Raw genomic sequence first — 27,701 nt, forward strand, 5'->3', positions numbered from 1 at the left:
ACACAGATGATCTCATCCTCTGTTTTATAGATATATTTATACATAGATCATGTAAGCATTCACCAGCCAATCACGGCCAAGCTCAGGATGATTGACATCTCTGATTTTCTCTTACTATCAGAGGCGTTTTGAGACGATTCTGCATCACTGTATACGAGTCAGAGGCTTTTTTAATTTTTTTACAGAGGCGTTTTATTTTGGTCCGTAGTTCAGCCAGAACCTTTTGGGAGTTGAGAGAAAAATGGAGGCCAAGCAGGCAGTGAGGGACGAGGAAGCGTGTCGAGTCCCCCCTCAGGTGCTTTGGGTACAAGTCCTAATGAAAGATCAAGGGCATTAGCTGCGGCGAGAGAAGAAATGGGCTACCTGCAGTTAGCAGCAGCGTTACAGGACATTAATTTTACCGCAGACTCATTTGTAAGAGGCACAAGAGAGAGCGAGAGAGAGAGAGAGAGAGAGTAGAAGTGGGCCAGTCCTGGTGACCAGGCGTGGAAACTTCAGCTGAGCCGTGCTACGAAGAGAGAAATGGGAGTCATTCAGCCTGGCATTTCCACCTGCACCGTCAGCACAGCCTGCATGGAAAATGTCAAATTCATTACCTGCCCTCCCTCTCCCTCCCTCTCTTTCTCCCTCCCTCTCTCTCTCTCTCTCTCCCCCTCTCTCTCATGCACACATTCCTAAGCATGAATCATGGCGCTCCTCTACTGTGTGCCAATCCACTTCACATTGCGAATGGAAACAAAAAAAAAAAAACCCTCTAGCAAACAAAAAGTGACCTGGAGTTTATTTTTTATAAGGTGTGGCCATGAGATAATGCACTGAAGGCATGAATTAATAGATTGAGCTAAGAAACTAATATATCAAGGTCACAAGATATTATTTTTAAGTCACAAAACAAAATGTAGGCCACAAGATAATATACTAAGATGACAAGATGATAGATTAATGCCACAATATAATTTTCTGAGACCACAAAATAATAGATCAGTGCCATGAGATAATAAATCTAGTCCATGAGATAATATGCTGAAATCACAAGATAATAGATCAATGCCATGAGAATATATATCTACTCCATGAGATAATATACCAAGACCACAAGATATTAGATCAATGCTATGAGATAATATTTGGAGGCCACAAGTTAATAGACAAATGCCACAAGATAATATATCTAGTCCATGAGATAATATTCTAAGATCACAAGATGATAGATCAATGCTACAAGATAATATATCGAGTCCAATAGATAATATACTGAGACCACAAGATAATAGATCAGTGTTACAAGATAATATACTAAGATCACAAAATAATAGATCAATGCTATGAGATAATATATGGAGGCCACAAGATAATAGACAAATGCCACAAGCTAATATATCTAGTCCACGAGCTAATATACTGAGACAACAAGATAAGAGGTCAATGCCACAAGATAATATATCTAGTCCATGAGATAATATACTTAGACCACAAGATAATAGATCAATGTTACAGGATAATATACTAAGACCACAAGATAATAGATCACTGTTACAAGATAATATATGGAGGCCACAAGATAATAGACAAATGCCACAAGATAATATATCTAGTCCATGAGATAATATACTGGGATCACAAGATATTAGATCAATGCTACGAGCTAATATACTGAGACCACAAGATAATAGATCAATGCCACGAGATAATATATGGAGGCCACAAGATAATAGACAAATGCCACAAGCTAATATATCTAGTCCACGAGCTAATATACTGAGACAACAAGATAAGAGGTCAATGCCACAAGATAATATATCTAGTCCATGAGATAATATACTTAGACCACAAGATAATAGATCAATGTTACAGGATAATATACTAAGACCACAAGATAATAGATCACTGTTACAAGATAATATATGGAGGCCACAAGATAATAGACAAATGCCACAAGATAATATATCTAGTCCATGAGATAATATACTGGGATCACAAGATATTAGATCAATGCTACGAGCTAATATACTGAGACCACAAGATAATAGATCAATGCCACGAGATAATATATGGAGGCCACAAGATAATAGACAAATGCCACAAGCTAATATATCTAGTCCACGAGCTAATATACTGAGACAACAAGATAAGAGGTCAATGCCACAAGATAATATATCTAGTCCATGAGATAATATACTTAGACCACAAGATAATAGATCAATGTTACAGGATAATATACTAAGACCACAAGATAATAGATCACTGTTACAAGATAATATATGGAGGCCACAAGATAATAGACAAATGCCACAAGATAATATATCTAGTCCATGAGATAATATACTGGGATCACAAGATATTAGATCAATGCTACGAGCTAATATACTGAGACCACAAGATAATAGATCAATGCCACGAGATAATATATGGAGGCCACAAGATAATAGACAAATGCCACAAGATAATATATCTAGTTCACGAGCTAATATACTGAGACAACAAGATAAGAGATCAATGCTACAAGATAATATATTGAGATCACAAGATAATAGATCAATGCCACGAGATAATATGTTGGCCACAAGATAATATAATGTGGCCGCCAGTTGATATATTGATTCCAGGACATATTGTATTGAGGTCACAAGAGACATCTAGTCTATGAGATAATACATCAAGGCCACAGGGTAATATATTAAAGCAACAAGATAATATAACAAGGTCCTGATATAATACAGTAGACTGAGGTCATGAGATAATGTACCGGGGTCATGAATTATTCCCTGAGGTCACGTCAGGTCAGATGAAGTGAACCGCTCTCTGTTAGAACCTGAGGAACCGAGAGGATTCCAGCGCTCATGAAGCAGCCAGATGGGTTTTTTTATGCAGTCGTTACATTAAGCATTCTGCAGAGATTTCTGCTCAAATCCCCAACCTGTGCCTGGATGCAAATCAGCCAGATTACGTCCAGATGTAGGGCCTTGTAAAGGCGTCCGGACGCTCGGACCTTAATGCCTCAGATTTGCAATAATACCCCCGTGTTTGTTTGCGACTTACAGACTGCAGGCCAAATTAGAGGCGGTTAATGTGTGCGGCGGATTTGGACCGTTATCAGCTCGCAGTGTGTTTTCCTCACAGGGGGGAGGAGCTCACAGATTCGTCCCACTGTAGTGAAGAAAGCCCCGTTTCCTGCTGCCTTGGAAACCGGAATAAATGAGAGCGTAATTACAGAGAGGGTCTCGCTGATGAATGGTGGGTTCTCATGATACCCAAACACACAGGCTGTGAGGAACAAGTACAATTAAGAACAACTTTTCATAAGTACACTCACGGAAAAAATCCATGTGATGGATGTGAGTTATATGTGATAATGTTTTTTATTAAAAATAAATTTAAAAAATAAATAAAAAGCAGGAAAGTGTTTTTCGTTATTTCAACATGAACTGATGATCATATGGGGGGAAAAAAAAGAAAAAGAAAAAAAATACTTAACCTAATAAATGAATCATAACGTTGAGGAAAGAAAAACGTTAAAAATTAATCACGTGTAGAGAAAATTAGACAGAAAATAAACAAATATTGTGGGGAAAAAAATATGAAAAATGAATTGTTTTGAACCACTCATTAAAAGATTCATGCAAAAAGAAGAAAATGTGGAAAATAAATATAAAAAAAACATGAAAATAAATAAATCGCGTGTTTGACTGTGTGAAAAAATCACTTGCTAAAAATATCAGAATTTGAAAAATAAAAATCAATTATTCAAATATAAATTAATGAAGGAAAAATGTAACAGAGAGAAATAAAACAAAATACAACAGGGTAAAATAAATAAAATAAAATAAAACAAAGTACAATAACTAAAATAAAATAAAATTAAATTAAATTAAGTAAAATAAAAAATAAAACAAAAAGTAAAGTAAAATAATTTTAATTAAATTTTATTTTATTTAACAAAATAATTTAAAATAAAACAAAACAAAGTAAAATAAATAAAATAAAATAAAATAAAATAAAATGTTTGAAACCACAGAAGAAGTGTGTAAATGAACATGCACAGTCTGTCTGCCTTTTTTGTGCAGAAAAAAGCTGAGAGGTGACTATTATTAAAAAAGAAAGAAAGAAAGAAAGAAAGAAAGAAAAAAAAAAAAAGTTCAGGGTGTATCGGTATGAGAGTCACCTCTGTTTGTTTCCTTGGCAACAAAAACATGCAATCTGTCTTGTGTGTGTGTGTGTGTGTGTTTCTGGCACTCTGCTCCAGATTCCCTTGGGAGACTCTGAACAAAACATTTACAGAACAAATGAAACAGCTTTTTGGGTGCCATGGTGATATTTGCAGCAAATATCTTTCGAGGTCAGCGGCACTCCAGAGTTTATCCTCACATTAAAGCAGGTCAGAAACACATTAACGTCGCGTGTGTCGATTTGCTTTGAAACTAAACGTGGCGAAGGAAAAGAGAGAGAAAACAAAAAACTGGTTTGATGCTGGTTCTACTTCTCGAACCGGTAAATAAACCCTGAAAAATACATGAAGTGTGCGAGTGCGTGTCTGCGCCTGGCATTGTGCAGCTTCTTGTGCATTTTTTTTTTTTCGCTCTTTCTTTCGCTGCAGTTGCATAGCAACCCAGTCGAGCCTGGGTGCAGGGTGTGGTGACACTGTACAGGGATGGGGCTGTGCAGGATTTCCAGACTCGCCCTCGTTAATTAGAAGAGCGACCATCGAGGCTTTCACACAGAGCTACGAATTAAGCCGAGATTGTAAACACGCTGAACTGTGTCACTACACCGGCGTGTAACAAGGAGGTAGAGATCAGGGATCATTCATAACAATAAACACACAAACACTATCAATCAGACGCTGGGAGGAGTTTAGTTAAAGGAGCCATCTGTGAATTTTAACCTCGCTAACATTTAGTAAAGTTAATTAAATAAAAATAATAAAAATAAAATATCTACTTAAAGGATAAAGTCATTGTGCCCCTTCACACAAAAGTGGACCACCGACCTCCAGGACTCACCTGTCAATCATGCTGCCTGTCGTCGCAAAGGCTCCTCCCCTTTACGTCCCAGAAGGTTCACGTGCAGTCCTCGTTTTTCTCTTTTTCGTCTGCCTTTGCCGTCCTGTCTCTCTGTTTAAAGTTCTTTTGCACCTTTAATGCGATGTAAACTCGAATCTCTGAGCAATCATAGGCTTGTTGAGAGCAGCAGGCAATTATACAAGGAATAAAACACTCCATATTGTTCTGTTATCAGTGGTGTGTGATGAAGCAGAGCCTCTGTTACCCCTCAGAAGCTGATTCAGTTCCAAAAACGGCTGTCCTGAAGTGTTTTATTCCTTTTATACCATGGCAATCTATTCAATAACAACATCTGTAGTATATATAATAAGGCAGATAAAATAGAAGCGATTAAGGGGTCCAAGCACTACTGGAGTTATAAGGTCCATTTGATTTAGTTCTACAAGAAAACGAATTCCTGTTAAAGACATTTTCACATTTTAACCCAACACTATAGTTAAGTAGATATTAAATCACTAGAGCGCCACCAAGTGGCAGAATGATGCAGCACTTAGGAGCTCTTTGGCAAACGGTTGAAAAATGAAAGCCTGTGAAATGTTGAAGTTCGGAAATTCCTTAGAGAATTTCGTGAGTTCTAGACCAGGTTGTATTATGATTGCACTAAATTTCTTTTACAGAATTGTTTTGACGAAAGGAATCATGGGAAACTGGGAAGAAATTGGGATTTTGGGAGAAGAGGTTAAGAAGCACGTATAACTATAGGCTCTAGGTGGCGCTAATGGGTTTGAAATGGGTTAAAAGTGTGATAAATTTCCATTAAATTGATAATAATTAAGAGAATTAGCACATAGTCACTCTTAGGCTCCTGAAGCTTTGGTGATTGGACCCCTAAATATATATATATATATATATATATATATATATATATATATATATATATATATATATATAAAATATACTGTAACTTAATAATAAATGGTTTGATATCGTAAAAACAAACAAACACTAAAGCACCTACACCTTCACACACAATAATAAATCCAGGATATCCGAAAACTTTCCAGTCTAAAGCAGTGCTGGATGTAGCATACTGGAACCTGATTGGCTCTTATGTTTGATGATGTCATAACACTGTTTACAGCTACACTGTTTCTGAATAGATTTTCAGCTCCGCCTGTTTCTCAGGTATTAAATAATTCTAATCGCAAAATAGCTGCTTTAAAGTTTCTTTTAAATTTTCTTTCTTCACGAAGGATTTGTTTCAGAATCACACACGTCCAAGACGTTCGCCTTTGCAACTCAACTTTTTTTTTCTTTATTGCAACTGGAAGACAATACAGCACAGAAACGTGATGGCAGATCGGAAAGAACGAACAAACGCAAAATGAAATCGAAATAAAAAGGAATCTTTTTTTTTCTTTTTTTTTCCTCTCATAGTAATGGACAGAGTGATATTTACATATTGATGAAATTGTCTTTGGCAATATGATTACACAACGAGGAAAAAATACAGAGTGCAAGAGCGCCTCCATATCGACACTTTATCATCAGGGTGCACATGCCATCAGACCTGGAAAATTTCAGAACGAACGAAAATAAGACTCGGTTCTACTCACTCCGGGGGGTGGGGGGGTGGGGACGCTTCGCAAAACCTTTTTTTAATGGCAACTAACAACATGAACTTTCTAATAATAATAATAATAATAATAATAATAATAATAATAATAATGAACAAACAATGACAAAAACACAAGGAAACACAAGGAGAAGACTGTTATTGACTGTTATTTGCCTGGGTTTGCTTGGGTTGAGATTTCTGATGCGCCTCCACTCGCCTCTTCATCCTCTCACGGCCTTTTCCTTCAGAAGAGATTCGTTAAAAAGGAAAAAGTTACGTAGTGAGTGTTCCCTTTTTTTGTCTAAATAAGAATTGATAAAGACTCACAAATGCTGGTTTTTCCTCCATTTTCTTTTTTTTTCATCCGCAGTGTGAGGATGGAGAATTCAGTTCTCAGAAGTGACGATGATGATGATGATGATGATGATGATGATGATGATGATGCACAGATGAAGTCCGTACACGTGCATGATCAGAACGGGCATGCTAACAGGACACGTCACAAACGATCAAGGTCGACATCATACATGAACATTCGGATGATTCACTGTTGATGAGGAGGAGGAGGAGGATGAAGATATAAAAACACTTCCGTGAGCAATTTACAGCCAGTAAATGTGTGAGGTGAGAGCGACACGGATTATGAGTACGGCGTAATATTATATTATACATGACAGAAATGCTACAAGTTTCTCACGTAGTATTATCAAAGTGTGTGTGTGTGTGTGTGTGTGTTGGCCACGTTGCTGTGTATAAACTTACCGGCTTTGGCACTGAAATCAGACGTGTATTAATATTAATATGAAAAGCTAAGTGCGTCACCTTCAATGGATAAAAGTGCAATCGGATGGATATGCAGTAACATAGAACATGCTCTGTGTGCGTGTGTGTGTGTGTGTGTGTGTGTAGATATTTAATACTGAACAGTGCTACGTAGAGGGAAGGGTGTGTGTGAGCGTGTGTATTACCTGTGCTGTGTAAATGGAAGACCCCCCCACCCCAAAAAAAATGGAAGAAAAGGAACAGACACTCACTACCAACTTGTCCTTACACACACACACACACACACACACACACACACACACCGGAGCTGATCTGATGGAGAGAGCGGAGAGGGGGCTGACAGCCCTACACTCGGAAAGAAGGTGAAGTCCCCATATTGCACAGAGTGTTGCCCAACAGTCAGCGTTGTCCCTGAAGAAGGTTATTCTGTAAAATGCCTGCTTTTGTATGATGAGGACAAATCAGGACAAAAAAAACAAAGAAAACAAAACACAAAGAAAACAAAAACAAAACAAAAGGAAAAGTGACCGTAGGCCTATGGGCATAGAAATTAGATTAGAGGCGGTGCCTTTTTGTTCTCTAGGATCTATATTTATATGAAAATAATTCATGCTTCATGCTAAATACATTATTTACCTTACAACTTTTTGAATTAAAAAAAAAAAAAGATCTTCGTCATCTTTACAAGAAACCCATGCAACACGATTCTGGAGAAAAAAAAGAATAAAATAAAATAAATCCTGCTGGCTACATTGCTTTAAATTAAGAAAGGGAAAAACAAAAATGTAAACAAAACAAAAAAAATAAAGGTCTAGTGTAACATTTTATACAGTGTTATCCTGACTGGATGAAATTGCTTCTTACATCATGAGGATTAGGAAATTAAAAGGTAAAGAATTTATACAAAATAAAACAAAAACAGGAGTAAAAATTAAAGCAAATTAATAAAAAAATAAAAAAAATCCCACAAAACATTTCCACAGTCATTTCATTATTTTTTTTTATCACTAAATTACAATTGGCAGCTTTATTAGCATCCTTTCGGTCAGGGATTTATTATTAACGATTATTTTATTGTTCTGTAAGGAGAATATCACTAAGGTCTCGCTTTCGGATTGCTTATGTGGGCAGTGAGAAGAAGAATTTCTCGGTAAATATTCGAACGCCGTGTGTGTGTGTATGTGTGTGTGTGTGTATCTGCCTCCAAAAAGCACAAAGGCTTATGGCTTGGGATTTATTTCACAGATTAACGTAAGACTCGGGAACGTCTGACTTTCAGCAGCTACAGTAACCCGGGATGGGATTAGAGCTCGGGGCAGCAAGTGCCTAAGAGGAGTGTACACTACTCCTAGTGCACTAGAACTATTATATTTATATATATATATCACACAATAAGACACACTACACACACTCCTGCCCACTCGCTCACTCGCTTATCGACAGCGCTGCTCTCTCTCGTCTAAGTGCGTGTGGAAATTTTCGTCTTATTTTAATGTTAATATCAGCCAAATAAAACCCATTAGTAAATCAGCTGAATTTTTTTTGCTATGGCTTTAATCTCCTTTAAAAAAAAGAAATAAAAACAATAAAAAATAAAGAACCCTCAATAACTTCACCTATAAAGATAGGAAAACAAAGTTAATTGTTGATATTGCCACAAATCAGTAGAATTCACCTGATGTCCTGGAAAAAAATAGTAAATTCTATTAAAAGTGATGTTTCTTTTTTTTTCTTCTCTCTCTCTCTCTCTCTCTCTCTCTCTCTTCCTCATACCACAGTTTAGTTATTTTTCATGGACTCTTTTTGCTCTTTCTGGCCTTTGGCCGTCCGGTTGGTGATATTGTTCAAACATGCTCTGACGCCAGCCAGGTGGAGCAGAGACCCCGCCGCCTCCTTCATCTCCTCGTCATCGCTTTCCGGAGGCTTCTCCGTGCGCCTCTTTTTTAACGGCAGCATGTCACTGGCCACTCTCTGTTTGACCTTTGTCAAATGGTGCCACTTGTTGTGCTGCGCCAGGGCCAGAGCGTCCACCGCCCACTCTTTGGGCTCCTTCTTGATCTTGGCCCTGTCGTCGTCGTCCGTGTCGCTGGCGGCGTCGTGACCGTGGAACTCAGGCGCGCCACAGTCGAGCTGCGTTTTCTCTCCGGTTGTCGAGTTGGAAGATTTGCCGAAGCTGTAGTTGTGGTCCTCCTTGGGGTCGCTGCTGACCAGAGGAGAGTCGCAGGACGGCTCGCTTTCGCTGCGAATCCTGCAGCCGGCCAGGACGGACCTAATCACACAGCCGAGACACACGTCATCCGGTTAGGAAGCACAGTAACACGGTCAGGATGCTTGTTAAACAACATTCAGTACTTTATTAAAATCAATCAGCTGCTGCTGCTGTAATCATAAAGACTGACCTGTACTTATCCCAGGACTCCCAGACTATTCAGAGCTGCGTGAAGTCAGAATTTAATACTGAAATTACTGTGTTCACGACACACACAGAACCACAGACTACTGAAGCTCTGGTCAGAAGTTTTTATGAGAAACAGAGTCTCATGTTACATGGAATTTGGACTAAATATCATCTCAGCCTCAGACCAGGTAATGTTTGGAGCTGTAAATACACTAACGTGATATTAATAAAATTCCACTGAAATGTTTGCAACTGAATTTTTTAGGAATAAAGTTATGAATGATCTTAAAAAAGAGCTGTCAGGTCACCGGAGCAGTGCTTGGTCAGCGCATCCTTCAATCCAAACTCTGGCCACTTCATTTACTTTTTGTTTTATTAATATTTTATTAATTCGACGAATCGAAGCAGAATTAAAAGCAGGATAAAGTTTACAATCCAATTCAACGATTCTGGATTAAAAGTGTGTCATGAGCTTGATTTTCTTCATCTTCCCTAAAGCTGTGAGTCTGTTGTATCTCCGCTGTTCTGTTTGTCAGAGATTATCAATGAGATGTATGATAATAACATGATAATAACATGATAATTACATGATAATTACAACCAGGACAACACATGCAGCAACGTATTCCAGCCTCATGTTAGATTCATATAAATGCTGGTCGTCTTTTCATTCATCTTCTTACTCATTTTTAAATCTCATCATCATCATCATCATCATCATCATCATCTGACAGAAACAGAAATAAAACGCTCCTTCTTTTTTCAGTCTGCATTTTCTATCCCTTAATTTTTTGGATTTTGTAAAAAAATTAAAAATTAAAAAACTCTCTTGGTAAACATGGGATTCCGACAAAGCCTGGCAACCTGGGAAGCCTGAAATACATCCAGGTCATTTGCATAATCTGGAAGACCAGATTTTTCAGAAATGTCTGTAATATTTCTTTTTACTCTTCTTCCCCAGAACAAGGTTTCCTTTTCCCTCTGAAGGTTTCTTCCTCCTGTCATCTCTGTGAGCTTTTCCTCCTCAGATCTCCTCATGACTCGTTAAAGATCTAAATCTACATCATTCTGCTCTGAGACGATGTCTATGTCTAAAACATGGAATGGAATCGATCATTGGGGTAAATCGTTGCTTTTGTGTAGATATTTACTCGTTCTAAACTCTTTCATTTCTGATCAATTCGTACACAAATCCGCCGCTTCCTTCACCCTGGTGTGTCTCTGTAGAACCCCGGTCAAGCTCTGCCAGGCTGCTGGGCTTCTTTTTGTAAAACGCCGTCTTTATGCGCTGTATGAAATTTCCAGCTGGATTTGGGTCACACTCTAACTAGGCCATTCATTCCTTCAGCTTTTTATTCTCCAGCACCTGGACTTCTAGTTACGTGCCGAATGATGCTGTGAGGTTTGAGGCTCACTGAGGCTTCGGTGTAAGAATCTGGTTGCTGTTTAAACATCGTTTGGTTTTCCTCACAGGAAGACGAATCTACTCTATTACACTAATAAAGAAGAGCGTGAACTGATCTGAGGATGGTTTCCTCCACCGGATTAGAGCTGCAGTTTGTCACATCAATCACATGCCTTAGAAAAACGCTGATTTGAGATCACGTAACGGATCGGACCAGATTCTTCATTTCGAGCTTGATTTTGAAATGTTTCTGGCCCTGAAATAAGCTCCACCCCCTTGCTAAACAGTGTCGGCTCCTATTTCTCTTTATTTTCAGCCTCCGAGTGTACAGTGAAGGTGATCAGCTTCTTCGTCTGCATTACTGAGAATAAAAAAATCTAATCTAGAGAGCGAGCTTTGCTGGTCTGTTAGTCCTAAACTCCCATGAGGAATGTTTGTCTCTTTTGAGTGCGCACGCAACTGTTGTCACTACTTGTGGGCGTGGCCTGTTTGTGTATTTAGTGCTGTTTTTCTAGTAAAAAGTGCCATTTTATTCACCTCCAGCATGCATTTGGACGGTGTGTGTGTTTTTTTTTAGCAGGCCAGTCCACTGTGAGTCATGAACTAATGAAATTAAACACGTCTCATGGCCTTGAAACGTACTTCAGCTTTGAAGCACCTCTCCAGCTGACCGACGGCGCTATTATAAACCTAATTAATGGAGCTGGATTACAAAATGGCCTGATTTTAGTGGAGAAGTAATGCAGAGAAATGGCAAAGGAGCGCATTTATTTCCATTTATGTCCCTCATCAACAAAGCACAGAATTATTCTAATGAAATGCCTTTTCAACCAGCTCAGTGCTGCTGGTCAGGGTTTTAAGCGAGAGAGACGGCGAGGCCAGAGGCTCGGCTTTCCGTCCCGCTTCCTCGTAAACATTTGTGCTAACGTTAACATTAACGTTCCCTGCGCGCTGGCAGAAAATAAAGCGGAGAGCTTTTCCACATCCTGTCTCATTTCTGTGTTTATGGCTCATGAATTATATTCGCGGTGCACAGGGATACAGAAACACACTCCATAATTTAAGCCTAAATGCAGCATCACTCATTTCAGACGAGCGTAACGCAATCTGTCGGTTGGCATGTTAACATCTCACACTGGAAATGTGCGGGAAAATTGTAAACGCACATTTGAGTGCTGTGTGTGTGTGTGTGTGTGTGTGTGTCAGCACATATGCGTGAAGGCCAGGTGATGTTTTTTTTACAGTGATGTGCTACACTGGAGCACAGGAAGCCATGGGGTTGCTGAGGAAAAGGTGTCCTGTGAGCGCACCTGGAGGCCCTGGGGGCGTGAGCGTCCACACACACACTCACACACACACATGAAACCTGTCCACACCTGTCTCTCCATGGACCTGTTTCAGCTGGCAGCTCTGATGGTTTCTGTGTCACTCAGTGCTCTAAAACTCTGCACTTCGTGACTGCGATGCTTTCATAAAGAAACTGCCTATATGGGTGGACCAAACCATCAACACATCAGTGTGTGTGTGTGTGTGTGTGTGTGTGTGTGTGTGTGTGTAAGGGAGGTCTCAGGTCCCACTCTGGATTCTCAGCTTATAAATGTTTTACCTGATGAAAGACCATCCACTCACTCCACTTCCTGTACGTGATTCATTATTAATGCTGGAGTATTTTGGTCATTTTTCCTGCTGAACTCTCAGACTGAGAGGGTTTGAAGCCTTGAAAAGATTTTATTTCGCTAGTTTTTTTACGGTGTGCTGTTTAAATGTGAGCTGAAGGCGTCTACAGTGACAGAGTCATGAGACAGTTGAGCTAACGATAACAATTCTGAGCTAAACTGTCACACTAACCAATCAAACGAGACTAGCTCGTCAAAATGTTTAATTACGCCCACCGAAAACGTCAGTAAGCAATTAAGAGTTTAAGGCAGTTTATAAAGCTATAAAACCAATCAGAGAATAGTTCCCGCCCTTGGTGCTACTGTAGCCAATCAGATAACAGTTTCTACCCAAAATATAAGTCATAACTTATTTATTAATAAAAATGTAACAAGAAACAACAGGACTTTGTTTTCTGCTCGAAGGACACGGTAACCAATCGGACCACATTTCCTGCTTGAGTGACCAGCTCTAATATCTTTAATATCTGTTAATTAATCTCTAACATGAATTTGAGGAAGTTTTGGATTTCCCATCAAATTCACATCCATTTTCCTTCTGGGTTTTAAGTCACTGCATATTAAATGAAGATTCGTCTTTTTATTGATGGCAGGATTTCCTGTTTTGGTTTCTGCTGCTGGACTTTAAAATGTATCACAGGCTGATGTGAAGAAAATGAAAGAAAATGAGGAAATGATGATGTGTGATGTTTGTACATCAGCAGTGTGGGGAAGGTCACAGGAGGATGTTAAGCAAAGAAGATGGACGGAGCCCAAAAAAAAAAAAAGAAAGGTGGAAAAGAGGCGGGGCTAACCTGACGGCCGCTGCTCTGCTGCCAATAGGATTAATGGGAAGAGGTCGAATTCCTGGGAAGAGGCCCGGGTTCATCATACAGGCTCCGTTCCGGATCACTCCCTGAGGAACTGCGGAGGAGAAATGGAGAAAACGGACGTTAATGTGAAGCCATGAGAGTGTGTACAACACCGACACGCCTATAGCTCACACACACACACATATGCATGGCCGCCCACAGTGAGTATCACCCCACAGAAACACCACGGCATGTGAGCACATGTGATTCAGCCGTAATCACAGATGGCACAAAGACGAATGATAGTCATAAACAGACATACGAGAGAAATCAGCAGGAGAGGAAAAAAATATTGATTCATTCTAAAGCTACGCCGCCGTATTTGATCACTGTGACCCAAACACCATTAGCGTGTGCTATTAAATGGCTTCTGTCGTCTGCTTTGCACATCACAGGCGCGCCGTGTTTCCCACAGCGAGGAGGTGGAAGGACGGTTTTTAATTTTTCCCCGTTCTAAAAATATCCGAATTAACTCGGGAAAGGCGGCGAGAGAGAAATTTCTCTCGCACAAATTTTGGAAAATGGACCATGAACCATAAAAGAAATCATAAAAGCAGAGAGAGGAAGAGAATAACAGAGAGTGTGAGGGGTGTTTTATTGGGTTGTGGACTTATTTGATTGGTGTGTGTGTGTGTGTGTGTGTCTCACAGGGCGGATCCTTTCAGACTCTACTCACAAAACTCGGGCGTTTCAGGACAATTCGAACACATCACGGAGACGATGGTGTCTATATCTACAGGACACAAAAAAAAACCAAAATCCCCTCAGTCCACTTATTTCATCTGTGTGTCGCTGTTTAAATAGATTCACAACCACATAAGAGTGCTCGCTTTTATCTTCTGAAACTTCAGCTGCTTCACTGAGTCAAATCTGAAAGTGTAACAGGAACCACAGAGAGCAAAGTTCCTGTCTAAAACGTGAGCGGAACCAAACGGACCACATTTCATAACCGAAACGTTCCCAAAATACCCGACTCTCCTCTCTCACTGAGCCGTTTCATTTTTCCAGAAAAGAAAAAAAAACAACCCTGGAGGATTTGTAGGTGATGGATCGGATGAAGCCCGTAAGATCAGACCTGATCAGACTCGACAGCTCCGCTCCTCGTCTGATCCCAGGACCAGGCATCGTTTCACTCCGTCCAGGAAATGGCCTCTGATCGAAAGCAGATGGCAGACGTGGAAAAAAAACAAGAAGGAGGAAAACAACTATCCGCTCGAATTCCAGCACACCCTCTACCCATTAGGAAGGAGCGCTGTTGCCTTGGCAACCCCTCCCTCCCCACGTATATGCCATACTTTCAGAAGTCTGAGGTGCGGCGCTCGTGGAGGAGAACAGCTGCGCTGGCGTCGGCCCTCACTGCCCCTCGGAAAGGTGAAGAGACAGCGCGACGTCGCGAGCGCGTGATGTGAAGTGACAGAAGGACGCAGCCCTGGTCCTGATTAACGCAGACGGGCGGCTAAGGCGGAATACTTAATAAGCTTGCTTCCTTCGTGTTGAGCCATCGGGAACAAGAGCAAGAAACAAAAGGCGAGGAGTTCTCTCAGGACGCCCGAGGGAGGGATTTTCGGCGTGTTTATGAGAATTGAACTCTTATATTTCAATCTTTAGATCAAAATTTGTGAAAAATTTATTCTCAGTTGTCTAACAACGCTGTGCTTTTTTAATTTTTATTTGGATTCACAGCGCTGGCTGAAAGGTGTTGATTAATTTTCTATAACAGGAGCTAAAGGAACTTGTGCTAATATGTTGCACGCTACGTAGCGTGTAGCATGACAAGGCAACGAGGGAGTTAGCTGCTATAACGGATGTGAGAACAGTAACTGGTTTCCTTAATTGCAAGCGGTATACCAGTATTCTAAAATAATAATAATAATAATCAGCTGAAAGAGAAAAAAGCAGGCCAGTTGGAATGGTGGTGCACTTACACATGAGCCAGAGTGACTCCTGTAAGGCACTGGCTCCTGTACAAACACTCACACTGAGAAACTGAGTGCTTTTGCTGCTCCACAAGCAATGAAAGCAGCAATCTCATCTCTCAGTGGAGCTCAGAGCCTGTGGGTAGGCGTCCCGGTCCTCTCCTCTCGCTAAAGCCATGCCGAGTGCAGAGAGGGAGATGATGCCATCCGTACGCCTGTGCTCTGTCTCTGAAGTGTTTTAATGTCCTGGGCTTCGAAAACGGAGCATCTCCAGCACAGAAAAATAAATAAACCACATTTTTGCCCCTGGCTATTTCCTGGAACCTAAAATAAATCACAATTTTAGAAAAAAAAATGTTATGCAGTTATGTTTTTTTTTTTTTTTTTTGGTCATCATTCACGATTAAAACTGATCTCAAACGAGCTAATTACAGCACACCCCCCATAGTGCTGCAGTACCGTGAGGTGTCCAGCAGGGGGTGAGCGCTGGGCAGTGCTGAGCACAGGCTCGTGAAGAATTGTGGAAAAGAAATGATGTTAAAAGTGACATTACAATGACCTTGAACTGACTTTGTTGAACGAGTCACTGCAGACTCGATTTCTAAATGTCATCTAAATCTGTTTAACAATAACAACATTTTTATTTCCTTTATCTGTGCAGTGGAGCATCAGGTGTCTAAAAAAAAAAAGTCACCGGTCAGCAAAAGGGTGTGGAGATGGAACAAAAAAGAACTTGATAAAAGGTTTGATAAAAACCAGCTCAATTCTAATTGTTTATAAGGAAAGTATGAAGTGTTGTATAAATGTGTGTGTATGTGTGTGCGCTCTGATCCTGAAATTAAATATTATAAACAAATAAAAATATATTATTTCTAAGCTGAGATTCAGAGTCTGTTCTGAGAACACTGAACAACACCGTGAGAATGAGAAACCAGTCCACACACACACACACACACATGCACACACACACCTGGAGGCAGCCCCTAGCATGTTTTTAGGAGAAAACCGGAATAGCCAGAAGAAACCCGCATGGACACATGGAGAAGACGTGACACACACACACACACACACACACACAGAGCAAAGTGCACAGGAAATGTCCATGGCTAAGTTCTTCTGTCTAAGACTCTGACCCTGACTCTGGAGTCTGGGATACTCCACACTCTGGTTCTCTGGACTGTGTAGTGGAATGAAACACAGCCTCTCAGAGCTCTTCATAATGGTCCATCTTTCCCTTTTGTGGCTGGGATTTGAGCTCCACTGACACGTCCGTCTCCTTAGGCAAACAAAGCTCTTTGGTGAAAAGGGTCTTAAAACGTCCATCTCTTTGACAGAAGATTTCTGGAGAGCTTTCGGCTTTTGTTTTTCGCACAATAAAGCGCGAGGCTGACGGAGGTTCAGCTACTACATCTGGGCCTGTGACACGCACGGCTGATTCCACAGAGCTCGCTCCTGACTACACAAAAGGCGAGCGGCGAGGTTCCTCGTTCAGGAAACGGCCGTCTCTGCCTCCGGCCTCCTCGCCGCGTTTGTGTGAGCCGACCCGCTCCTCTCTCTCTATAAACGCGGGTCAAAGGGCACGGGCAGAGCTGCGTGAGGGACCGAGGCAGGGCCCTGTTTGTTTATGGCTTCTGTGTAGAGATGAGAGCTTGTCTCAAGGGCACCGAGCTCTTTCACCTCTTCGGCTAGAAAGAAAAATCAACAGCTCCAGAATCCCGCTAGCTAGCCGTGGCGCTGAGGTGTTTTGGGATGCTTATCTTCTCGGATGTACAGATCGCAGATGTTCATCTTTAAGCAATTAAGATGCATGATGCTGATAATTAGGAGATATTGAAAAGAGCCTTATAGATTTAACTTTTAATCAAAGTGACACGCGTGCTCCCCACACACACACACACACACACACACACAGAGGCTCAGAAAGACTAAATGACAGGAGGAAAAATTATTTTGTTGTGATTGGAAAAAAAAGGCTGGCCAAAATTTCCTTTAAACCCCGAGGATGTTCAGTCTGTGAGTTCCCTCTAATGAGGTTAATTTGAGGTTTTATGAACACAGTCTGCAGGAAAAAGTCAAAATATCTGAATATCTGCTGAATGTCTAAAGGCTCCATGCACTCCATGGCCATGGGGCTGATCATCGCTCGTCCCTTTCTGCTCTGCTTTCCTCTTTAAACGTCTTCGGTGTCAGGACCAATCAGGGGTTTCTGACATGGGAAAATCTTCAACACAGAGGAGTTTTTACTGAGGTCTTTTTTTGTCTTATTAACTTCAAGTAAAAAAAAAAACAAGAATAAAGTAATAAAGCACTTGATGATGGTCTGTTGCAGGAAAAAAAATCCATCGCTTCATCACACCATCCTGTCACGTGACAATTTTCCTGTAACTTTAATGTTTAATAAATATTATAAAAGAAAGGGAAAAAATGATAAAGAGGTAAAGAAGCAGTGCGGTTGATTAGTGAAAGCTAATTTTGCTAGCAGGCTAGTCTGCTATCTCTGGAACTGATCCTAAATCTCAGGTAAATCTCCCAGCTCTCAATTCTCATTAGAATATTAAGCCACGCCCACTAGAATAAGTTCAACCTTTTTGAATAGAAACAGATTTTTTTTGGTGATGTCACATTTCCTGGGAATCAAATGTCATTCCCCGGAATCCAATGAGCACCGAGGAAAAAAAGAAAAACGCCAACAACAACATTGTTGTTACTAAATATGCAAAAGAAGAGCAAAGGAAATGACAGAAAGCCAAAACGAAGGCACGGAGGTGCGTTCTTCTCTATTTCTGTCGTCCTTCGTTTGGGTTGTGGCGGTGGAGTCGCTCACTGCGCCCAGCTGCTCCCATCTTCCTCCTCAGCTGGAGACGTGAGCTGCTCTGCCTGACCTGAGATCAGCTCCGGGAGGGACTGCGCTTCCTGCTGGGACGTGAATATCTGATCCGCCACACCGAGCTCAGCTTAACCGCAGTGGAATTAATGGCAGTGTGACGGGACGAGAAAGCGGGAAAAAAAAAAACACCACGCATTCTGCATTCGTACACCATGTCACGTCACTGCGTTTCTCCTCTACTGTGTCCTCTGGTGTAGAGAGAGAGACAGAGATACAGAGAGAGAGAGAGAGAGAGAGAGATGGACAGAGAGAGAGAGAGAGAGATAGATAGAGAGAAAGAGATACAGAGAGAGAGAGGGAAAGAAAGTGAGTGAGAGGGAGAGGGAGGGAGAGAGAGGAAGAGAGAGATAAAGAGAGAGATACAGAGGGATATATATATATATATATATATATATATAGAGAGAGAGAGAGAGAGAGAGAGAGAGAGAGTGAGAGAGAGAGAGAGAGAGAGAGAGAGAGAGAGGAAATGACATGGTGTCTGTGTGACAAATACCCCGGCACTCTGTAAATTTGGCACCTGCTGTTGCGCAAATAAAGCCCATGCATTTAGTTTAATTCTTTCCCCTGATGAAGGATAGGCTGCAGATTGGATTGGAGGGAAATCGGGTTTCAGCTAAAATATATCCGCGTGATAAATGACAGCATTAGACAGAATGGGAAAAGCTCATGTAGCTAAAACATGCTGCTCTGTTTCCGGGCGTGGAAGTGAGAGGTGCAGCGTCCAGTCCTGACCGCAGCTTACACCATCTCCAACAACTAGCCTGTCAGATAGTCCACCAGAGACATGTCCTGTCCATCAACCAGCTCTCTCTCTCTCTCTCCCTCCCTCAGGAAGTCCATCTCTGGATGCTCTAACAGACCGTGCTGAAGCTCAGTAGAACCTGTTACCTGTTAAAAACATACCTTTTGACGCCCAAAAACATTTCGGACTTCCTGACAACTCTGAAGAGCGTTCTTCTGACCACCGGTGTTTACTGTTGGAAAGAAAAACGGACACTGATGCTAGCTCAGCTTCTGTCTGTCTATGAAAAGCTCTCAAACAGACTCTAAAGGTCCAGGGGATGTAGATCTGCTTCATTACTTATAAAATGTGCATGTAAAATATTGGCAAATTCAGATGGCTAATTAACTCTCACAGACCTTTCTGTGAGAAAGTCAGGCGAAGCGGTGGCTCTGGAGAAGAACGGAAAACGATCGATTAATTAGTATTAATAAATTAAATGATGCACTAATTACTACAAACGTGCAAAGATGCTCTGAGTAAGGGGTACGCGAGTGCACGGTTTCATCAACAATACATTAACCTCGCTAATGTACAACTATCCTAGTGTATAGAGTGATTTAAAATAAAGAAAAAAACACATGCAAATAAACACTTTAAAGAATTAAATCCTGATTATTTCTCGTCTGTTTTGTAATATGTGAGCTAACGTGTTAATTACAACAGCTCTTGAGACTCTCCAGGTTTATGAGTGTGTATTATGATGGATTATTGCATGGCTTTTTCTTAGCTGGAGTTCAGAAACATCCGGAAAAGACCTTAATGTATTGGTTAAAAAGAAAAAAAGTGATGTGCAGTGATGAGTCAAAGTGACCTCTAAACGTTTAACGGCTCACAGTCTCCACTCTAATTCATCCCAAAGGTGTTCTATGGGGTTGAGGTCAGGACACTGTGCAGGCCAGTCAAGTTCCTCCACACCAAACTCACTCATCCACGTCTTTATGGACCTTGCTTTGGTCACTGGTGTATAGTCATGTTGGAACAGGAAGGGGTCATCCCCAAACTGTTCCCACAAAGAGCAGGAAATTGTCCAAAATGTCTTGGTATGAAGCTGAAGCATTAAGAGTTCCTTTCACTGGAACTAAGGGGCCGAGTCCAACCCCTGAAAAACAACACCTGAACTCAATCATATGGAGGGGTGTCCCAATACTTTTAGCAACACAGTACATAACGAAGGCACAATTATGATCGTCTGATAAACCGATCCATCAGCTTTTTACCATCCAGCTCTTAAAAACATCTAGCTGGACATCTCGCAGAGATAAATAGACATGGTGTTTAAGATAAGGAGGCAGATTAACAGAAGAAGCGAGTCTGATAACAGAACGATGTAGAAGCTCGAGTGTCTCGTTAAAATGAAGCACTACAGGATATTGTTAAATAAGGCTTTCATTAAGCGGACGTTTTTAAACGTGACCATAAAAACGAGCTTCAGCTTGTAAAAGGAACATTAACAGGCGGGTGTAGAGCTCAGCCGTTTGAGACAAAAAAAGAATACAAATAGCTGCAGAAAAAAAACAAGGATTTTTATTTTTGGATATTTCTATGCATATTTTAACACCTTGAACATCATGTCTCCTTTTCATTCTGACTATACAGACAAAATGAAAAGAACAAGAAGAAGAAGAAGAAGAAGAGGAGGAAGAAGAAGAAATATTGATCTCCGCCCAAAAAAAATGACTACAACCAACCGGGTGATGTATATCAATGCGTTTTGTTTTTTTCTACCGGATGCCAAGAAATGTCTGTGTGAAAGCAGCCTGAGGGTCCGGGGTGTGTGAGGGAACGCTCGGCACTTGTCTGGAACAGATTTAAAAGCCCCTTGTAGGACACAGTGAGACAAGTGACCTCCGTAGGGACCGAGTGTGTTCACATCTCCATTACAACTATTTAAAATGCTGAAATATCAGCCGAGACATTCCGTCCGGGTTCAGACGTCCCTCCTCACCGCCGCTGCTCTCTCCCAACAGACCGCACGTGGGGTTAGCGAAGGGGAAACGTCACGCGCGGCTCACCTTCACCAAGGAACGTCTGAGAGCCAAGCCAGCGATCTTCTCAACTCTTTCTTTCTCCCGGCTCTTTGCGCTGGCTAGCGGCGGAAGCGGAGGCTGCTGAAGTTTTAATGCTCGCCTTTGATTGTGCAGACACGACAAATCTGCCCTGCCTGCTGACGATAAAGCGCAAGCGAGAGATAAGATCTATTATTCACAGAGCGGAAACCTGAGCTTTGATTTCAGGCGAGGCATCAGATGGGCCTTTGGTACGGAGTGAAATTAACGGCCCTTCATAGTGAACGCGTGCCAGTCAGACGCTGTTAAGCATTTTAAGTGACACAGCAACAAATACAACAAGGCAAATAAACACGAGAGAGAAAGTGTGCTATAAGGGGGTCTACACCAAACTCATATATTAATGATTGATGAAGCATTTTAATTCTTCTTTATATGAATAATTAATGATTCATGACGCCACAGCAGGTAGCACTGCTGCCTCTTTGTGTGCTTAGCTTCACAAAACCTTATAGCTGTATATTTATTATTTCCAAGGCCTAACTTTATACCGTACACTGCACTGGATCTCTATATCACCGTGTCAGTCAAACCCAGTACAAGGAATCGATTACAATAATTGGCTAATATTGGCTATTAATGCTAATAAGACCGAACGCTGTAATGTTAGCTAGCGTCAGCTCTTCAAGAAAAGAATTTCAATACAACACAATGCTAGCCGAGACGGGAGACGGTGTAGGTGTTATTCTAGTCACAGACATGGAGAGTAACAAGCTAGGAACCGTGGAGAAGGTCTAACTACTTCAAAAAGTCATGACAATAGCTGATCCTGTCCATCAAGCATGATTGACAGGTGAAATATGAAAGTAAATATGAGTAAATAAAAACAGGTGGCAAAATAAAAGACGAACAACAGCGTAAAGGTTGTTTTGATGATGATGATGAGAGTGGAGGGTGCTGTGTGAAGGTCACAGTGTCTGATCTACATCATTTACGTCCTCATTAAACCACTTAGTGAGCCCTTGAAATCTGTGCAATGGGGCGGAGTCATCCTGGAAGAGACCACGCCCATCATTATGGGATAAAGGTGATCAGTCTTCAGCTAAAAAGCATGACAGCTAAAATACATGACCCCCCTCTCTCTCGCACACACACATCATTTGGATTACACACAATAAACAATGACGACATGAAAGAAGAAGAAGAAGAAGAACGCCCACAGAAGTGTATCTTCTGGCACTCGAGCGAAAGAAAGAGAAAAATATTCCTGAAAAAGGTCAATTAGCGTTTCTATAACGATGTGGACAGGGATTTGCTTGTTTGCAATAACGACTCTGTTTAATTGCGCAGTTAATCACATGCCTTCCCAAAATACACCGTGTTCGTAAACACGGGAGCAGAGTGTATATCCTGCACAGCGGCGAGGACGAGACGGAGATGGGGACGGGGACGGGGACGTCAGACGGAAACACAGAGGAGGAGGAGGAGGAGGAGGAGGACAGAAACGGGACAGACGTCCAGAGACTGTTATTTTCGGTGCCTTCTCGTGCTGGTGTATTAGGGAGTGTTAGATGGCGAATGTGAGATCTAGCGTGAGCTAAAAACAGAAGGCACGCAGTCAGTGGTGAGCCGCTTCATTTTCAGAAGATTGAAGTCATTTTTGGCATCTGTAGCAGGTCGCGTCCCTGCTGCGCCGTAAACCGGAGGGCATGCAAATGGGTTGCCATGACTGCCATCGCGTGGTGGGGTTCAGACATGCTGCACTGGTCTGCTGTGACATCTGAGCCTCTGACTGAAATCACCGCGATGGGTAACGATGTTGCGCACACAAAGGTCACAGCCGTCATCGTCTTAGCTATCTGGACATAATATGTAATATATATATATATATATAATATGTAATATATATAATATATACACTATATTGCCAAAAGTATTCGCTCACCCATCCAAATAATCAGAATCAGGTGTTCCAATCACTTCCATGGCCACAGGTGTATAAAATCAAGCACCTAGGCATGCAGACTGTTTTTACAAACATTTGTGAAAGAATGGGTCGCTCTCAGGAGCTCAGTGAATTCCAGCGTGGAACTGTGATAGGATGCCACCTGTGCAACAAATCCAGTCGTGAAATTTCCTCGCTCCTAAATATTCCACAGTCAACTGTCAGCTGTATTATAAGAACGTGGAAGTGTTTGGGAACAACAGCAACTCAGCCACGAATGCTGAGGCACATAGTGCGAAGAGGTCGCCAACTTTCTGCAGAGTCAATCGCTACAGACCTCCAAACTTCATGTGGCCTTCAGATTAGCTCAAGAACAGTGCGCAGAGAGCTTCATGGAATGGGTTTCCATGGCCGAGCAGCTGCATCCAAGCCATACATCACCAAGTGCAATGCAAAGCGTCGGATGCAGTGGTGTAAAGCACGCCGCCACTGGACTCTAGAGCAGTGGAGACGCGTTCTCTGGAGTGACGAATCGCGCTTCTCCATCTGGCAATCTGATGGACGAGTCTGGGTTTGGCGGTTGCCAGGAGAACGGTACTTGTCTGACTGCATTGTGCCAAGTGTAAAGTTTGGTGGAGGGGGGATTATGGTGTGGGGTTGTTTTTCAGGAGCTGGGCTTGGCCCCTTAGTTCCAGTGAAAGGAACTCTGAATGCTTCAGCATACCAAGACATTTTGGACAATTCCATGCTCCCAACTTTGTGGGAACAGTTTGGAGCTGGCCCCTTCCTCTTCCAACATGACTGTGCACCAGTGACCAAAGCAAGTGCACAAAATTCCCATAAACACACTCCTAAACCTTGTGGACAGCCTTCCCAGAAGAGTTGAAGCTGTTATAGCTGCAAAGGGTGGACCGACGTCATATTGAACCCTATGGATTAGGAATGGGATGTCACTTAAGTTCATATGCGAGTCAAGGCAGGTGAGCGAATACTTTTGGCAATATAGTGTATATGATTATAATATTAGCAGCACACTGAGGGTTTAGCTTTTATCACACTATTACATTGCTTTGAAATTCGCCGGGAACACATCGGCTCTGATCATTTTCTATAGAAAGCATGAACCCTGAAGCGTTTTATTCCTCTTCCACTGCAGCCACCATTACACACGCACTTATGTTCTCACTTATGCTACAGCAGCTACAAACACTTCCCAAGAAATCGGTCGCATCCTTATTACTATTAAATCTTAAATAAATTGAATAAACTACCACTAATAATAATAATTACATCGCCACAGTCATTCTCGTCATCTAGTAGATCTAGATAAGTGTCTGAGTCTTAACCTGGTTAAAATCTTCTCTTATTAATCTAGCGCTACGATCATCCCTACAGTCTTTCGCATTGAGAAGGCTGTACACAGTTATTTTTCTGAACTTCTCCGTATCCCTCTCTTAAAGACAGAACCTCGGGCTGTGTCTCTGCTCTGCGTCGTGATGACCGAGGGTTAGAATCACCTGAACTTTTGTTTATGTGAGCGCTAAACAGAGCTCCTGTAATGTGTTAGAATGGGATGTAACACAGTGCCACGCTGCAGGAGGTGTCTGTTTATCCGACTGTATACGGTTAAACCCGAGAGGACAAAACGTTTAAAGAGCAGAATAGATGAATGGCTGAAGGGGTGGGCAGATTCGGGGCTTGACTGAAGGTGGAGGAATAACGTGAGGTGTGAGGTAGAAGGGTTTCTTCCGAGCTGGAGATTTATCAGACTCTCAGAGCGGTCGCATGCTGATTATTTTCCTGACAGTTTTATCCGTGTGTAATTGTTGCCTATGGTGGTATCTCTGTTCTGTGTAGGAATACTGAAGGATTCGATATTGGAAGGTGAAAATATAACCATAAATATATATGAAAGGTATTTCTAAACCCTATACTCAGGAAGTGTCTGAGATTGGGAAGATTTTCTGCTTAAACTCACATAAACTATTAAAGTGCTTATATTCAAAAGTTCAATAATTCTCTGAAGTGTCAATAAAATATGGACTCTCTCTCGCTCTCTCTCCCCCTTTCCCTCTCTCTCTATTTTTCTCTCTCTGTCTTTCTCTTCCCTTTTCTCTCTTTCTCTCTCTCTTTTCTTTCTCTATCTCCTTTTTTCTATCTCTCTCTCTCTGCCACCCCCCCCCTTGTTCCCTCCACATCTCCTCTATGTTTCCCCCCTTTTCTAAAATAACCTTTCTGCTGCCCGGATGAATAATTGAGAGGCTCTTTAGGAAGTGTGGTGAGATTCTGTCTCCGCGGTTGCTGCGATCTGAAAGCGTCACCCATCTCGGCTCGCGATCCCGGCACTCTTCTCTCGCCGCGGCCGGGGCTTTGCCGTCGCCATGGCGACCGGCCCTGTTCCACCTCCTCGGGAGCGACGTGTGAGGCGGGAGCTAAAGCAGGAAACTTAACACCGTGTTTGAGAGGGGAGCAAAAAGCACCGCTCTGCTCTGTTTACTGCCAGTAATAGAAACCAGAGCCACGGCGGGGGAGGAATCACATACACACACACACACACACACTCTTTCACATGAGCTGGAATTCTCTGACCTCGGATACACCCACACTCACATATAACCATACACATATGTGCATATATGTGCACCCGCCATTACACACACACACACACACACACCCCTCCTGAGTTTACAAAGGAAGGCAATGTAATATTGTAATGCAGAGCCTCTGACTTCAGTGGCTATTTATAGAGGTAACTGGGGAAGAGAAGGATGGAGCGAGGGGGAAAAGGGGGAAGGCATCCAGAGCGAAGCAGAGCGCTCCGAACAGATGGGCCTCTGTTAAACCTGGGACTCTGAAAGGCAGCCTGAGGCCACGGAGAACCCTCAGACCTGCCGAAATGCTCGCCTGAGATCGGAAATAGTGCAGTGCTCAGCATCGACATCGTCGGCGACGTCGGTGTGGACTTCGCCCGTGACCCTGTGTCCTGTTTTATCTGCTGCCTGCTGCACAAATCCAGCCTTTAAATAAAAAAAAAAAACTAAATAAATAAATAAACATCTGGAGTGTCTGGCTGCTCTCTTTAGAATACAGGAAGTGACATCATGCTAACATTAGTCTGGATTCTAGTATCCGTTATCAGCTTGGGTTGTGACATTACAGCGCCTCGTATCATTTAATGCGAAGCTCGAACAATACGCTCAATAGAATTAATAATGAAGGAAGTTATTAGAATTTTGTGCATCGTTACACCCTTAAAGCGCAAGTCTTCATCATAACTATTACCTTCTGACATCTTCAGGACAGAGCGCTTCACCTTCACTCTCTTCGCAGGAATACCACTAGCTGCTGTTTCAATGTAGCTATAACCGGACAAAAAGCAGCATGTGCTTAATTAGGGCAAAAAATCACTGCTGCCAAACTGCTGAGGAAGAAGAGGAATATATTTTACAGGGAAATTATCCTAGTAAAGGATTATTGGTGTCAGTAACCCTGCTTCATCACAGTCATTCAGTCATTTCTTACTGTTGTATTACTGTTTAATTATGTAAACAAAGTGTGAGCAGGAATCACAGGAAAACCGGAAGTGGGATAAAAAGGAAGTGTAGCTCTGGCAGAAATTCTCTGGAACACAACCATAAGTTTCCTGTACAGATCTCACAGATATCCACCACATCACACTAGACACTGAATCTAATTGGCTGTTTTTAATGGAAGGGCGGGGCTTAAATATTCAGTATTTCAAGCCGTGTCTCGTCTTAATTAAATAAAGTTAATTATTAGCATATCCACGTCTATTATTAGCATATCCACATCTATTATTAGCATATGCACGTCTATTATTAGCATATCCACGTCTATTATTAGCATATGCACGTCTATTATTAGCATATGCACATCTATTATTAGCATATGCACGTCTATTATTAGCATATCCACATCTATTATTAGCATATCCACGTCTATTATTAGCATATGCACGTCTATTATTAGCATATGCACGTCTATTATTAGCATATGCATGTATATTATTAGCATATGCACGTCTATTACTAGCATATCCACGTCTATTATTAGCATATCCACGTCTATTATTAGCATATGCACGTCTATTATTAGCATATCCACGTCTATTATTAGCATATCCACGTCTATTATTAGCATATCCACATCTATTATTAGCATATGCACGTCTATTATTAGCATATCCACGTCTATTATTAGCATATCCACATCTATTATTAGCATATGCACGTCTATTATTAGCATATCCACGTCTATTATTAGCATATGCACGTCTATTATTAGCATATCCACGTCTATTATTAGCATATCCACGTCTATTATTAGCATATCCACGTACAAACTCAACAGCTCTAGCCTCGGCTCTCGGCAGATATGAAGGGAATCAGGGCAGTGAGAGGGCGAGGTGGAC

General features: G+C 41.6%; 1 protein-coding gene across 3 annotated transcripts in view; it reads right to left on the reverse strand.

The window, feature by feature from the left end:
* Positions 1–9,119: 9,119 nt before the first annotated feature.
* foxn3 (forkhead box N3) overlaps positions 9,120–27,701 on the reverse strand; it is an 83,888-nt gene continuing 65,306 nt past the window's right edge. For 2 of the 3 annotated variants that reach the window (XM_058398224.1, XM_058398225.1), the window contains exons 5-7: positions 14,408–14,464; positions 13,675–13,783; positions 9,120–9,670 (exon numbers count right to left, since the gene is read on the reverse strand). In XM_058398224.1, the coding sequence (XP_058254207.1) occupies positions 9,181–9,670; positions 13,675–13,783; positions 14,408–14,464 (656 nt within the window). In that variant the 3' untranslated portion in view covers positions 9,120–9,180. The remainder of the gene's footprint in view (positions 9,671–13,674; positions 13,784–14,407; positions 14,465–27,701) is intronic. The other variant, XM_058398226.1, reaches the window with a different exon arrangement.

This window comes from Hemibagrus wyckioides, linkage group LG09, assembly GCF_019097595.1.
Source record: "Hemibagrus wyckioides isolate EC202008001 linkage group LG09, SWU_Hwy_1.0, whole genome shotgun sequence".
NCBI lineage: Eukaryota > Metazoa > Chordata > Actinopteri > Siluriformes > Bagridae > Hemibagrus > Hemibagrus wyckioides.